Here is a 13,460-nt window from a genome sequence, read left to right on the forward strand (position 1 = left end):
TGGGAGCAGACTTTCTATTCACAAAGGCAATGGTGTGAAATTACCGGGTTGTGAGAATGACAACTAAGATCAGCCCAGCTGCAGGTGGGGTTTCACCTCAAAGACAGAAACTAAAATTTGTGCTGACGTCCCAGACTTTCAGAGGGGGGCAGGTTATCACACTTGGCCAGGCACAAACACAAAGACAGAAATAGACAATATAATCGCAGCCTTATGTACCATATTTTACATAACACTCAAAAGTACCTTATCTTTTAATCAGCATGTATCTGGTACACATTTGACTATATTCTGGACACCTCAAAAAGCATCCGTATTTATATCATGAGCTCCATTCCTTTTTTGTACTAAATAACCTCCCTGCAGTATCTTTCAAAAAAAGATGACCTATATCTATGTTTACACCAATGAGAACATAATTAATGAACTTCCCAATGAAACTATTTGTTATACTGCTATTTGTAAAATTTCACTGGTAGGCCACTTTTGGAAAATAACATCATGAAATTAACATGGGAAAAATAAATGATTAAAAAAGATTCAAAATTATTTTTGCTTTTAGGGGAAACTTAGTTTAATAGTTTATATCTTCTGTACATAATATTACATGTAATAATTTATGATTATATGAAAATAGTAACACAATTATATACTAAAATCTGAATTTGTTACAGATATACAGCTTGCTGTACTTGAGAAGGACCTTGTAAAAACAGAAGAAAATATAAAAATATCCCACCATATGTGACAGATAAAAATGAAAATAAAATATTGGATTATAAATTCGGTAAAAGTTTGAGTAATGTTGCTTTTTATGTATACCAAACCAGCTTGGGAAAGTTCACAGCTTCCTCAATAATCTATTACTTACATCAAAGTAGGATCCTGCATGCTCTAGTATCAGCTGAGTAGAATCTGGCTTATTTTTGCAGTAAGTGACATACATCTGAAACTTGTCTGCCTATAAACAACAACAAAAAAATTAGAATATCTCTTTCAAATGGCAGTAAGTCAACATATGATCAACTTTTATGTAGAAAAGCAGCCGTGTGGATAAAGGTAATTTAAGCCCCAAATTAAAGAAATCGTATTTTATAAAGAAACATATTAAAATAAAAAGCTTCCCCTGACCAAGCAAGCTGGGGCTGGGCACGTCCTCTCTCTTCCCCTACAAAGGTGTGTGCAACCCTGGTAGCAGCTCAGACGGCCATCACCCCCTGGTCACTTGTCTGTCTTCCCTCCCAACTGGACGGTCTCTCCACACCCCCAGGGCAGGGCTGGGCACTCTTATTTATCTGAATCCCCAAGACACACAGAGGTCTGGTACACTAAATGGTCTATTTCAAACCATTGCTACTGCCAATAAAAAGCTCAGTCTGCATTAATAACTGGCTGGAGAATATACCGTATTTTGCCGTGTATAATGTGCATCTGTGTTTTTGGCTCAAACTTTCATAGGGAAAAATCTTTCGTTTTAATTTTTTAATTCAAATTTTTATTTGTTTATATTTAGGTACTAGTTTTTTGTATTATAAAGGAATTTTAGCATTGATTTTTTTTAACATATTATGGTACAAGAAATTGTATGTAAAAAATAATTACAAAACACAAGAACAGATACCAGGTAGAAGAAATTTTGTGTACGGTAACAAATTTATGATATTTACGCATAACGGAAAGCCCAGAACTCTTCATTGTTGCAAGTTCATCATAAGTTCAACAAAACTGATATCGTATTCCAGGGTATTATTTTGCATACAGATATCGTTATTGATTTCTAGAGTTATACTTTTAACTCATAAATAAAAGAATTAGTACTACCCATGTATAACGTGCACCTTTATTTTTCCCTCACAAACTTGGGCAAAAAAGTGTGCATTATATGGCAAAATACGGTAATTCTTTGAGACTGCTTCCCTGTATGGAGATGCCAGTAGAAGATGGTGACATAAAAGAAGTGAACAATATTCCTTCTAACTTTCTTCAGAGCCAGCAAATAACTGTGAGAGAACAAGGAGCTGAGGTTTCTTTACCCAAGTAACAAAGCAGTGTCCCACGTCCTCTGGCAACTGTTCATATTTTTCCAGCTCTTTTAGGAATATGCTGCAGAGAATAAAAACGTTATCGTATTATTATGGTGCTTTAAAACATTTCACTAGTTTTTTACTAGATATATATGTCAGAAATTAGACCAAGCATACCACGAGTTCAGGCAGTGCCTGAATTTCATCACTTTAATAAAAAAATCTGTGACCTCTAGATTTTAAGATGTAACAAAATATGCAGCTCTTAATGAGAGTAAGTTATTAAGCCTCTCAAACAGCTAACCAGTTAAGCCTTGGAAGGTAAGTACTCAATTGGAAGACCCATTTAGATATTAGTGACTTTTGTTGGGGTACGGGCAGGGGAGTGAGGGGACCCCACTAGCTCTGGCCCCACATCGTTTGCTGGGCCGCACAGACTCTACCTGAAGGAGCTTCTGCTGCTTTAAAAAAAAAAAATCTTAAAATTAAAACCGTGTGCCTCTTGTGGCCAACGGAAAGTGTGTTTCATTTTGGTCAGAGTGTAAATCTGTTCCATCCTCAGCTCCTCTTATCAGAAAAGACCAAACGTCCGCAACTCATGGAAACCTCTTCTTTCTTTTAACCCTAAGAATTTATGCAGCAGCTGATGACACAGCTTGAGAGAAGTCAGGGTTCTCAGAGAAACAGTTTTCACAGTTTTCCTAATCTTATTTCTATGGAAAGTGAGCACAAATATAAAGCCGAGTCTATATTAAAATAGTCTCTAGACTGTCAGTCCTTCTGAAGAAAGTCTGACAGGCTTTACGCAAATTTCAACATCACTGAAATCTACGAATCACTTCATTCAATCGGAAACCTTCATTTCTCATTAGAAACTTCAGCCCAGTCCCTAGATTTCAAGAGTCAGTAGCTACACACCTACCCAGAGGTAAAGCCACTCACTTGTTATGGAACTCGTAGATTTCCTGCATGTTCCCGAAGATGATGAGCTCTTTGTTCACAATGCCAGGTGGAATCTCCTCCACCCCGCTGGTCATTTCCCACAGGTAGGTCTGCCGGGAGGGACACAGGGATTAGACAAACTGACACCAAACTTCCAAGAAGCGGGTATTTCTGACCTCTGTAAATAAGTACCCAGAGTTCATGTGTACCTGAAAATATATCTTAAGAATGGAACCTTTTATAGAACAATGTGAAAAACTTCCAAATAAAAACACCTCCTCAGTTGCTGTACTACTTGAGAACAGTTCCCACTTTTCAGCTTTAAATGTATTCCTCCCTCAGAACTTTAGAATTAACCTACTCCACCAGGCACGTCACATATTCACAAAGCTACTATCAGCTCCCATCATAATCACGAGGCACATTTCTCTGACGCTGCTGTAAAATTCTAGGTGACAATGTCAGCCAGGCCATCATGTGATAAACGGGGTGAGAGGATGAGTGCTGCATCACCCCCGTAATGGGCAGAAAACAAGCCTAGAACTTCACAGAAGTGTGGAAACACGAAACTGGCTGCTGAAGCACACTTTCAATCTCAAAAACAACAACAAAAAGTGTAATCATTGTAAGAATTACTGATACTTAACAATAAATACAAGATTATACTCAACCTAAATAAACAAGCAAAAAAACGTATTTACATCCATACACTCCCGGAGGTCTCTGACGTAGGCCTTTTCAGTTTGAATCAGCTCAGCCATGATGAACCTGAAACAGAGGAAGGCAGCGCAGTTGAGCTCCCAGTCAGGACACAGGCTTATTTAACTATACCTACTGTTATGGTTTATGAAATAGCAGGTGGTTTGAAAAGCATTAGTCCGTAACGTGTTTTGGAGAACTCAACCAAGAACAGATAGAACGCCAGTAGCATCCAGCCACCAACGGAAAGGAAAACAACTTGGAAAGAACTGTGTTGAGGTACCTGAGGTCAGGGCTTCCCAATCAGCACTACAGCCTTGGGGGTGGATAACGGTCTGCTGGGCGCTGTCCTGTCCTTTGCAGGATGTGTGGCAGCTTCCCTGGCCTCCCCCATCCTCACTGGATGCCAGAAGCACTCCCCTGTCCCCACTGTGACACTCAAACACGTCTCTACACATTGCCAGTGTCTTCCAGGGGACAAAACTGCCCCTGGCTGGGAATCCCTGGTTTAGACAATCTTGTGTCTTTATTAATATCTAGTGTAGTTCACTGACTGACAACTTTGAAACACTGCCACTTGTGTTCGTCATTCCTTCTGTTCAATATTACTACTCTTGACCTATTGGTAAGAAATGACACAATTGGTCAGCCCCATACAGTGGGCGCATGGGGAATAAAAACAGGACACTGTTTCTGAATCAGGTGATAAAGGAACAGTGGACACAATGGACTTGGAACTGCAAAAACCAAGCACATTTCGAGTGACAAGAGGCAGTCATGCCATGTGGCTTCAGGGCACACACAGAAGCATGGCTGTCTAAGTGACATCTTCTTCACTTTTTCAATGCATCTGGCAGGTTCTTAACGACTGGCTTACTCTTTCCTGCGGGCGGATTTCCGTTTTTCTTCATTAAGCTCGTGAGCGGCATCGCGCAGCTTCACCTCGGACCCCGGGATGCTGGCTGGGATGATATCCAGCTGCAGACTTTTACTCTGTGGGAGAAGAGAGTCACGGAGTGCAGGGGACTGAATCAGCACACAGGACACGAGGAAGAACACAATTTGTACTCAGTTTGCAAAAAGCAGTTTACCGATTTGTTGGAATCTGAAGAAATCCCCAGGGCTTTCTCCAAAGAGGTCCTGTACTTCTCCATCCGCAGAGAGAAATCTCTGTACCTCTTATCCACGGCGGTGACACATTTTTTTATCTCTGCCGCGTGTGCATGCCCCTTCTCACAAAAGCCATCAGCCAGCTGTATCAATAGCTTCACTCTCTCTTTGGTTTGCTGCAAAAACCAAAACCAAACAAAACAGGAAAGTATTGTGAAGCAAATTAACTCAACTGCCAGAAACCAGAAACAGTGGCAACTTGCCGATAACTCAGCTCTGAACTGAAGAAAACTGCTGTCAGTTCTGATCATAATCACGAGGCACATTTCTCTGAAGCTGCTGTAAAATTCTAGGCGAGAATGTCAGCCAGGCTAACGTCAGACTAAAGCCCCAAGTCCATCCAGTTCTGCGCCCTGATCTGATCCTACAGTAGCATCTTTCCTCAGCTTTCCCACAAGGAATGGCATTTTGAGGACCTCAAATAAAAAAATAAAAATAAAAAAGCTAGATAGACTTTCTTTCAACAAAGTCTTCGTCTGGAAGAGGCTCAGCAAAATCTGTAGGTGCGTAACTGAGCGTTCAGTCGGCTGTCCCCTCCACAGTTCTCTGACTGTCCTTTGCATGTGTATGTACTGGTCACACAGACTCTATGTGCCCAGGGAGACAGGCAGCAGCCATCTGAGGTCTGGGTGTCCCTGAAGCACACGTGGCTCTCCCCCTGGCAGGGACGTGCCAAATCCCTGATGGAGTTCCTCCACGTCACAGGTTCGTGTCTTTTGAACTCCCAGGAAGTATGGAGGAAAGTCGCTAGTTAGGAAATTATCTCCATAAAGGTATTTTAAATTTTGTTCCGTTTCAGAACTCTCCCTTTAGGAAAAAAGGGGTACTTCATTGTATAAGTACACAGAAAAGATCTTTTATTATGTTAGGCATAACATTCTTACTTTTCATAGAGTCAAGGCTCACCATAAAACATGGGTTCTATATACTATAAGGCAGTAACTTCACTCAACTCTGATTTTTCAACAGATCTTCAGTCACATCCATTTCATTTATTATCATTACTGGGCTTCCTTCAATATTCCCACTGGCATTTCAAAAGAGTACAGTTCCTCTTCTGCTGTGGAACCTGCTTTTCTCAGATAAGCTTTAACTAGAAAATCTGTATGACTAACATTCAGGAAGTTGACTTTAAAAATCCCCAAAAGGAAGGTCAGAGTTCAAAACCTGGATAAATTATCCTAGTTTGTACAACAAAAGTTTGGAACCAGAACTCAGCAGGCAACCTGTAAAGCCAGCTGTAAAGATCCCCAGACTCTCCAGGAACCGGCAACCCAGCCGAGCCCCAGCTGAGCGCCCAGGGTCCCCTGGCCAGCGTGCCCACTCTGGGCAGACTCTTGCTTTTGGTTCTGGGCCCGGGTACGCCTACTGCCTGCCACGCTTTCCCTGGATGTCTCCATGGTTTCTTTACATCTATGCTCAACCAAAGGCCATCTTCTCAATGTGTCCTCCCCTGACTCCTTTAAAATTGCATCTTGCCTCCCTGCCCCAACCACCCTTCTCTCTCGGCTCTACTGTTTTTGATGGCACACATTACCTTCTAACAAGGATGTAATTGCTGTACCACAGCTATTGTCCGTCTCGCTCCTATTAGAAGGGACCAGCACAGGTCAGAGACATTTGTTCTGCTTCCTAATATCTCATGCACCTTCCATGTGTCGGGTACATGGTGGACATCCACCAAATATTTATTGAGAAAATAAATTAACATTTGGTTCTTTATGCAAGTGTGTATATGCCTGTAACTTTAACAGGCATGAATACATAGGCTTCAAAAAACATATGAAAACAGAACTCAAGGAACATTAATGTCTCTGTGAAAAAAATCAATACTGTAAATTCTATAAAAGCTGTTTATTGGAAAAAGTCAGCCAAACAAAATACTCCACGAGTTTTTAGGGCCTCCATTTTATGGGAAAATGAACTCAGGTAGAGTGAACTACAAGGGAAATACCTGTTAAACAAACCTCTGACTTGTCCTGAGCATGAGACTGTTCTGAAGATGGTAAGACAAGCCTAATTATAAACCAGGGAAATAAAAAGGTTCAGATCTGGAAGCATAAATTCCAAAAGGAATTAACTTAGGAATATTACTACATTTTAATATCAAAGAGAATTACTATGACTAATGTAGGATTTTGAAAAATTAGGTTGCCTAGAAGAGATTTCACTACTATGTGTCAAGGAGATTCATCTGCTAAAAAGCACAGAAAAGTGATGCTGTACCATCATTTAAGCACTTCTCTGTCACAGCTGCCATCAGTAGAGGGTACTGCAAACTATGTATAGTTCCTAAGGGGTTAAGAAACCTATTTCGTGTTTTAAGTGCTGGGGACATACACAGAAGTGAAGATAAAAAAGACAATGCAGCTTGCCTACATTAAAACAGAAAACAGAAAAAACAGCAAGAAACTACAAGATTTCTGTATACATCTAATTCACATCACAAAACAGACCAGCTGCCAGCACGGTTAACACCGACAGGCTGCTCCTGATTGTATGAAACTCGATGTCCCGAGAAGGTTTCCTGCAGGAACAGCCTGCTGCACTGGCAAGTCTTCCACGTGGACACTTCATTCAAACCACATCTGCTCATCAGAGAGCTAAGGGCTTCTGGGCGAGGTCTGCCTGAGCCTCTCTATCAGAGACGGCACCCTCCCCTCCCCGGTGGCGATCTTGCTTCTCATGATTAACATGTATATGTGCAAATATTTACCCATTTATCATGTCATTGCCTGTTTCTCTACGGAGAACACATGATCCCGAGCCCAGCACCCAGAGAAGTTCCTGGTACATAGGAGGGGCTCAATAAGTAATTGTAGAATAAATGAATGAATGAATGGTGTGTTCAAAATTAAGTACAATGAATCTAGTAATCCATGAGTATATTTTCATTTTAATTGGTATTTTTAAAATGCACTGAGCTGCAAATGAGTCAAGTTGAGTCTTAGTGACGAGGGGCTTAATTTCCATTAACACTAAGAATGTTACCGTACTAATTACTTTAACAATTAGATTGGAAAACTATCCTGTCAGAGTGAAGGATTCTTTACGTAAAAAATAAAAATAAAAAAAGTTTCTTAGAAGACGGTAAGAGGGTGACAGAAGGTGAAAAAGAAAGGAGCCCAGTTTCAACAGGAGAAACTATATGACATATCCAAGCACCAAAGCAGGTGCTTTCTGATGGAAAGAAAGGCAGCCAGAAACCAAAGAAAAAAAGTTGCTCAGAAAAAAAGTGAGAGGTGTCCTTTCAAAATCTACCAGTTCCTCTTAGCCAAACTGAATCAACATACCCAACGATAGAAACAGCTCTATATATTTGGGGAACTAAAAGGTCAGATGTCACCTCCGTTTTAGTTGCTTTTTCAAAAAATAAAAGGTAAAAAACAAAATGCCTGTTAGTGCTCATTCTTCCAATAATCATACTCCAAACGTGAGGAAAAGAGATATCTGGGAATAATGGAAAAATCCTTTCGTGCACACTCCACGGGTGGAACGAGGCTGCCTGCCGTGCGCCCCACTGCAGACAGTGACGTCCACATGAGGGGCCTGTGCACAGCGCCCCCTGGAGGAGTGCCGTGGACAGGCTGCCCGGCCAGGCAGCGCCGCGTGCAGAAGGCACATTACTGGGACTTCAGTCAGGGAAAAGGAGCAAGTCTTCGAGTTACCTCTGAGTGCTGTCTTAAGGATTTTCCTCATACCTCTATCATCAAAGGATATTCAAAGAAACCAATACAGGTCGTGTCATGCACATAATAACTGTAATTTATTATCCAAATATTAACAAAGAGGAGAATTACACAGTTAAAGGTGTGCTGTGTGGAGAGGAAGGAAAAGCCACGACCCTTACCTGCAGAGCAGGACCGGCCACTCCCCTCCGCCTAGCGGGTGCCCTCCTCTGGGCACTCATGGTCCCTCCATCATGGTGCGGCTGTCACTGCCTGCTTGCCCCGGTCCGCCCTCCCCAACATGTTCACGGTGCCACCCAGTACGAGGTGCCCACCGAGCCCCGCAGCAGTCAGTCTGTCTGGAGCCCCACTACACTATGTGCTGCTCCTGAATGAGACCAGGGGTTCCCAGAGCCCAGCACCCCGAGGCTGAGTGGAAGAAAATAACTTAGAACTTGGGGGTGGGGGCAGGAGCAGAGCGTGGGGAAGAACAACAGGAGGAGTCAGCAATCGTTACAGAAAAACATAAAAAAGTACAAGCAAACCTAACACAGAGTAACTGTCTTCACGCTAAATGATCTAAAAATTCCTCTTGGATGTATTTTCAAAGCCAGATTAAGGGCCATACACACACACACACAGTCAATCTTTTTACTTTGTAGGAACACTCCTTTTGACCAAAAACATCTCTGCCTTGATCATTTATTTTCTACTCCTAAATTTGAATTTAATCTTCAGCTTTTTCTAAAAACTCAAATCTATCATCAAAAACAGGGGCACTTCTGTAGAAGAATGTATATTCAAAAACTTTCAGCAACAAAAACTTTGAGAAGAGAACTCTAATAGAGTCTCAAAATTGTTTTGAGTAAAAGAAGGAATTAGCCTCTGCAGGAATATACTTTAATTAGGAAACCATTCATGCCAATATATGGATTCTTATGTTTGCCTAAAATGTAATATTTACTCACATATATTACACATTCCATAAAGATGTATTTAATTCTATCTTGATTTTCAGGAAAAATCTGAAAATGCCTCCAGTTTTATAAACTTGCGAACAACCACTAAGAGTGTTGACATAAACTCTGCCAACTATAAAACACAGACAGCTTTGTGGCTGGACTGAACAGAAGCCTGCGAATGTAACAATTTTCACTGACTAAAGACAAGGGGAGAAAACACCCACAGAATACGCCCAAGTCAGGTTGGCAACAGCAAACAGTGCTTCATAAAAATAGCAGGGCCGGCCCGGTGGCTCAGGCGGTTAGAGCTCCATGCTCCTAACTCCGAAGGCTGCCGGTTCGATTCCCACATGGGCCAGTGGGCTCTCAACCACAAGGTTGCCAGTTCAATTCCTCGAGTCCCGCAAGGGATGGTGGGCTCTGCCCCCTGCAACTAAAATTGAACACGGCACCTTGAGCTGAGCTGCCGCTGAGCTCCCGGATGGCTCAGTTGGTTGGAGTGCGTCCTCTCAACCACAAGGTTGCCGGTTCGACTCCCGCAAGGGATGGTGGGCTGTGCCCCCTGCAGCTAGCAACGGCAACTGGACCTGGAGCTGAGCTGCACCCTCCACAACTAAGACTGAAAGAACAACAACCTGAAGCTGAACAGAACCCTCCACAACTAAGATTGAAAGGACAACAATTTGACCATTGTTCCCCAATAAAGTCCTGTTCCCCTTCCCCAATAAAATCTTAAAAAAAAAAAAAAAAATAGCAAATACTCAGAAAATACCTCAGAAAAGAAAACAAAAAGAAAAAATACGAGAATAATGAGAAGAACAAAAGGGGGGAAAAAGGAGAGATGGGAAGTATTTGCAGAAGTTAGAGGAACAAAAGTGAACAGAACAATGACTAGAAAACTCAGGGGCACGCGTGGAAGGCAGTAAGACGGTTCACGAAATTAATGTGTAACAATCCATTGGGGTCTCTGTTTCTCCCATTCCATATAGTATTTCCTAAGTGATACTTTTGAGAACCACCTTATTTACCCAGAGTATCGTGTTCTAGGTTATTCTGGAAAAACCCACGCAGACAGACTGCTGTGCAGGCCACTAGACAGAAGACCACTGCCGATGTGAACGCACCTTCGCGGTGATCTGAAACTCCTCGTGTTCCTTCAGAAGCTCTTGTGTGTGCTGTATACTCGAACCCGTGGAGGTGTGTGTGGACAGGTAGAACTCCCCGTTGTCATGGATCCATTCCAGAGCCTAGAGAGGGAAGGAATGAAAACTGTTCACAGCGGAACATCCGTGAAGGAGGTCCAAACTCCTTAGTGCCTCGTTTAAGGGCAAAATCACCAGCCAAAGCCGGCCCCCATCAAGAAGTGCTCCCCCAAAGAGAGACACGTTTCTGAAATAAGTAATATTAATTCTGAAATTTAAAAAAAGCCCGACGTTCTAGAAAGTTTTAATTGTGTCACTTATGTAACAATAAAAAGGTCAAGAGTTTCTTATAACCATGAAGCTCAAGTCACACTAAAAGTACAAAAGAAATCACAACTACGACTCTTTCTCAAGAATACTGAGAAAGTGTGGGTGGAGGGGTGGTCCCAGAACCTCACGTTGTTAAATGCTTCCCAACTCACGTCACGGGAACCTTAGAACCTCACTACAATGTTGTAGTCACAAAAAGAGAAAGAACGCCGAGGTGAATTCCTAGCTTTCCGAAGTACAATGTTAGGCCTTTTCTTCTGTTCCTGCGTCCAGTAAGCTCCCAGATGTGCACGCCTGCCACTTGCTTCCGGGGGCTCCTGCCTTGGGCCATCCGCATTGCGCATGAATAAGCTGCAGAGGACGTGGCTTAACACTTCCATTGTAGGAGAGAGATGACTGACCACGCCTGGAGAGAACGGGGCCAGCGGCTCAGGTTGCAATACAATGACAGCTCTAACTAGTCTACCTTAGGGTTTTAGATGGAAGCCAATTTTTTCCTCTATTTTCATATATCTGAAGTGAAGTCAGACTTATTTAAACATACACATCTGAAAAAGCAATGCTGTGGGAGAGAAGCATAAATAAGCAGAAGCTTTTATATTTGCCCCTCATAATCTCTACGTCATCCACCGATTTGCTGGTCTTGGAACAGAACCCCACCGTCTCCACTGGACACTTCACAGCATTTACAGCGTTTTAGAAGAAAAACTGAAAATAAAACCAAGGCTCAGATTGCTTACCATGCGGCTTACTGGCTGGGAATCGACTGTTGTCTTGCCTGAGCCTGGCTCTCCCACCCCGGAAACAATGATAACTCGGACTGACTGAATCGGGCAGAAAGCCCATTTCCTCAAAGGTCGTGGATTTGTCCTCTCTCATAGCCAAAGGACCCCAAGAGCCTACTATGGAGTCAGGTGCTGGGAGAGGCACCAGGGAGTGATGCGAGCTTTGGCCCCACCCCTGCAGACCAGGAAGGAGGAAAGAGATGAAGAAAGATACACAAAGGACAAGTGAGAGAGTAGGGAGGCCTTGCTTAGTGGAGCGGTCTGCGGGGGAGGTACCTAAGCCGGGGCCTGCAGGCTGAGAAGGGACGGGCTCGGGAGGCATGGGGGGAGCTCACAGGAGAGATGGGCGGTGAAGCAGTGGGGGGCAGGAGGGCCCTTGGAGGTCCCACGGGACCTTGACTTTTGTCTGACACCTAATAGGGCTGCTGTGTGGAAAGGGATTGGAGCGAGTGAAAAGAGCAACACAGGCTAGCAAGCTGGTTCAGGTTTAGACGAAATGGGGTGTATCTGACGTGCTGGCTCTGGACGAGAAGGGGGGAGGGCAGGTCTGACACATGCGGGACCCATGAAAGGAGGAAGGTGAGAAGGTGAGGGGAGGACAGGAATCAGGAACCACACACCCTGTGAGATGAGGGGGACATGGAGGACAGTTCTGCCCTCAGGGACCAAAGTGGAGCCACCACAAGGAGGTGGCCGGGCTCATCAGCCTGAAGACCGGAAACGGAGGTCAGGGCTGGGAGAAAGCAACAGAGAAGATAAAAGGCAGGAAAAGAAGCAAGAACAAGCCCCAACTGAGCCCTGGAGGAAGGCGACACTCAGAGGCAGAGATAAGCAAGAAGGGGCCAGCAGAGGGGGGGGGGGCAGTGGAGGATGGGACTCGCCCCAGGCCCCAGGGCTGGGAGTCATCTCTGCCCTCCTGGGGAGGCTGCACCGATGACACTTAGGGTGCCATCCTGAGAACTGCCGCCAGCTGAGTCAGGACTCCATCGACATTCACTGTGGAGCTGTGCTCACGTAAAGAACAGAGCCCATCAGGGCCGATGGGTCATCATCGGTCACGGCCTAAACTTCATGGTTTTATTTTTGGCAAATGAGCTACCTTCAGGAAAAAGCAACAACACATTTTCTCTGTCAAGAGAGTTATTTACAATTTTGTTCTGTGTAGCCAAATGATTCCTGTCTTCCAACAGAGAATTAATAAAGATGTGAGAATAATTATGAAACCACCTCTAATTAGAAACAAAATCAGTCCCCCATAAATCTGAAACATGTTTTTAAATCCTATATTAAGAAAATGTAATTTAAACATTAAAAACACTACTGCTTGCCGCCTCCGTTGGAAATATGATGACTCCACCTGGTAAAGTCAACCAAGACGAGAGAACGGCCGAGTCGGGGCTCCAGGTCCATCGACCACGAACAGCTTATCAACCTCTAGGGGCTGAGCAGCTCTGAGCACCAGGCCGCCCACTGGAGACTAACCTTTACCAAACAGGAACAAAACAAGCTCCCTAAGTGGGAAACCTGCACTGAGGAAGATTTCATCTTTCTTACGCTGTAAGATGTAACTGCATGCTACTCTGTGACTGGCACATAGTAGGCTGACAGGCGGACTGAGAAGCCACTCGGGTCTGACGTGATTACCTCTGACCCACAGCCATGAAGAGGCCCAGCATGTCTAAGTGCCCTGACACGGAGGGCGAGGTGGCCCTATGGATTCCTACGCTGCCTTTAAGGC

At 43.6% G+C, this 13,460-nt stretch overlaps 1 protein-coding gene across 6 annotated transcripts in view; it reads right to left on the reverse strand.

Annotated features, from left to right (window-relative positions):
• TRIO (trio Rho guanine nucleotide exchange factor) overlaps nt 1–13,460 on the reverse strand; it is a 324,184-nt gene that overhangs the window by 103,496 nt on the left and 207,228 nt on the right. For all 6 annotated transcript variants that reach the window (XM_074329064.1, XM_074329063.1, XM_074329067.1 and 3 more), the window contains exons 21-27: nt 10,590–10,712; nt 4,757–4,951; nt 4,543–4,658; nt 3,668–3,734; nt 2,967–3,076; nt 2,034–2,103; nt 872–961 (exon numbers count right to left, since the gene is read on the reverse strand). In XM_074329064.1, the coding sequence (XP_074185165.1) occupies nt 872–961; nt 2,034–2,103; nt 2,967–3,076; nt 3,668–3,734; nt 4,543–4,658; nt 4,757–4,951; nt 10,590–10,712 (771 nt within the window). The remainder of the gene's footprint in view (nt 1–871; nt 962–2,033; nt 2,104–2,966; nt 3,077–3,667; nt 3,735–4,542; nt 4,659–4,756; nt 4,952–10,589; nt 10,713–13,460) is intronic.

This window comes from Rhinolophus sinicus, linkage group LG03, assembly GCF_036562045.2.
Source record: "Rhinolophus sinicus isolate RSC01 linkage group LG03, ASM3656204v1, whole genome shotgun sequence".
Classification (NCBI taxonomy): Eukaryota; Metazoa; Chordata; class Mammalia; order Chiroptera; family Rhinolophidae; genus Rhinolophus; species Rhinolophus sinicus.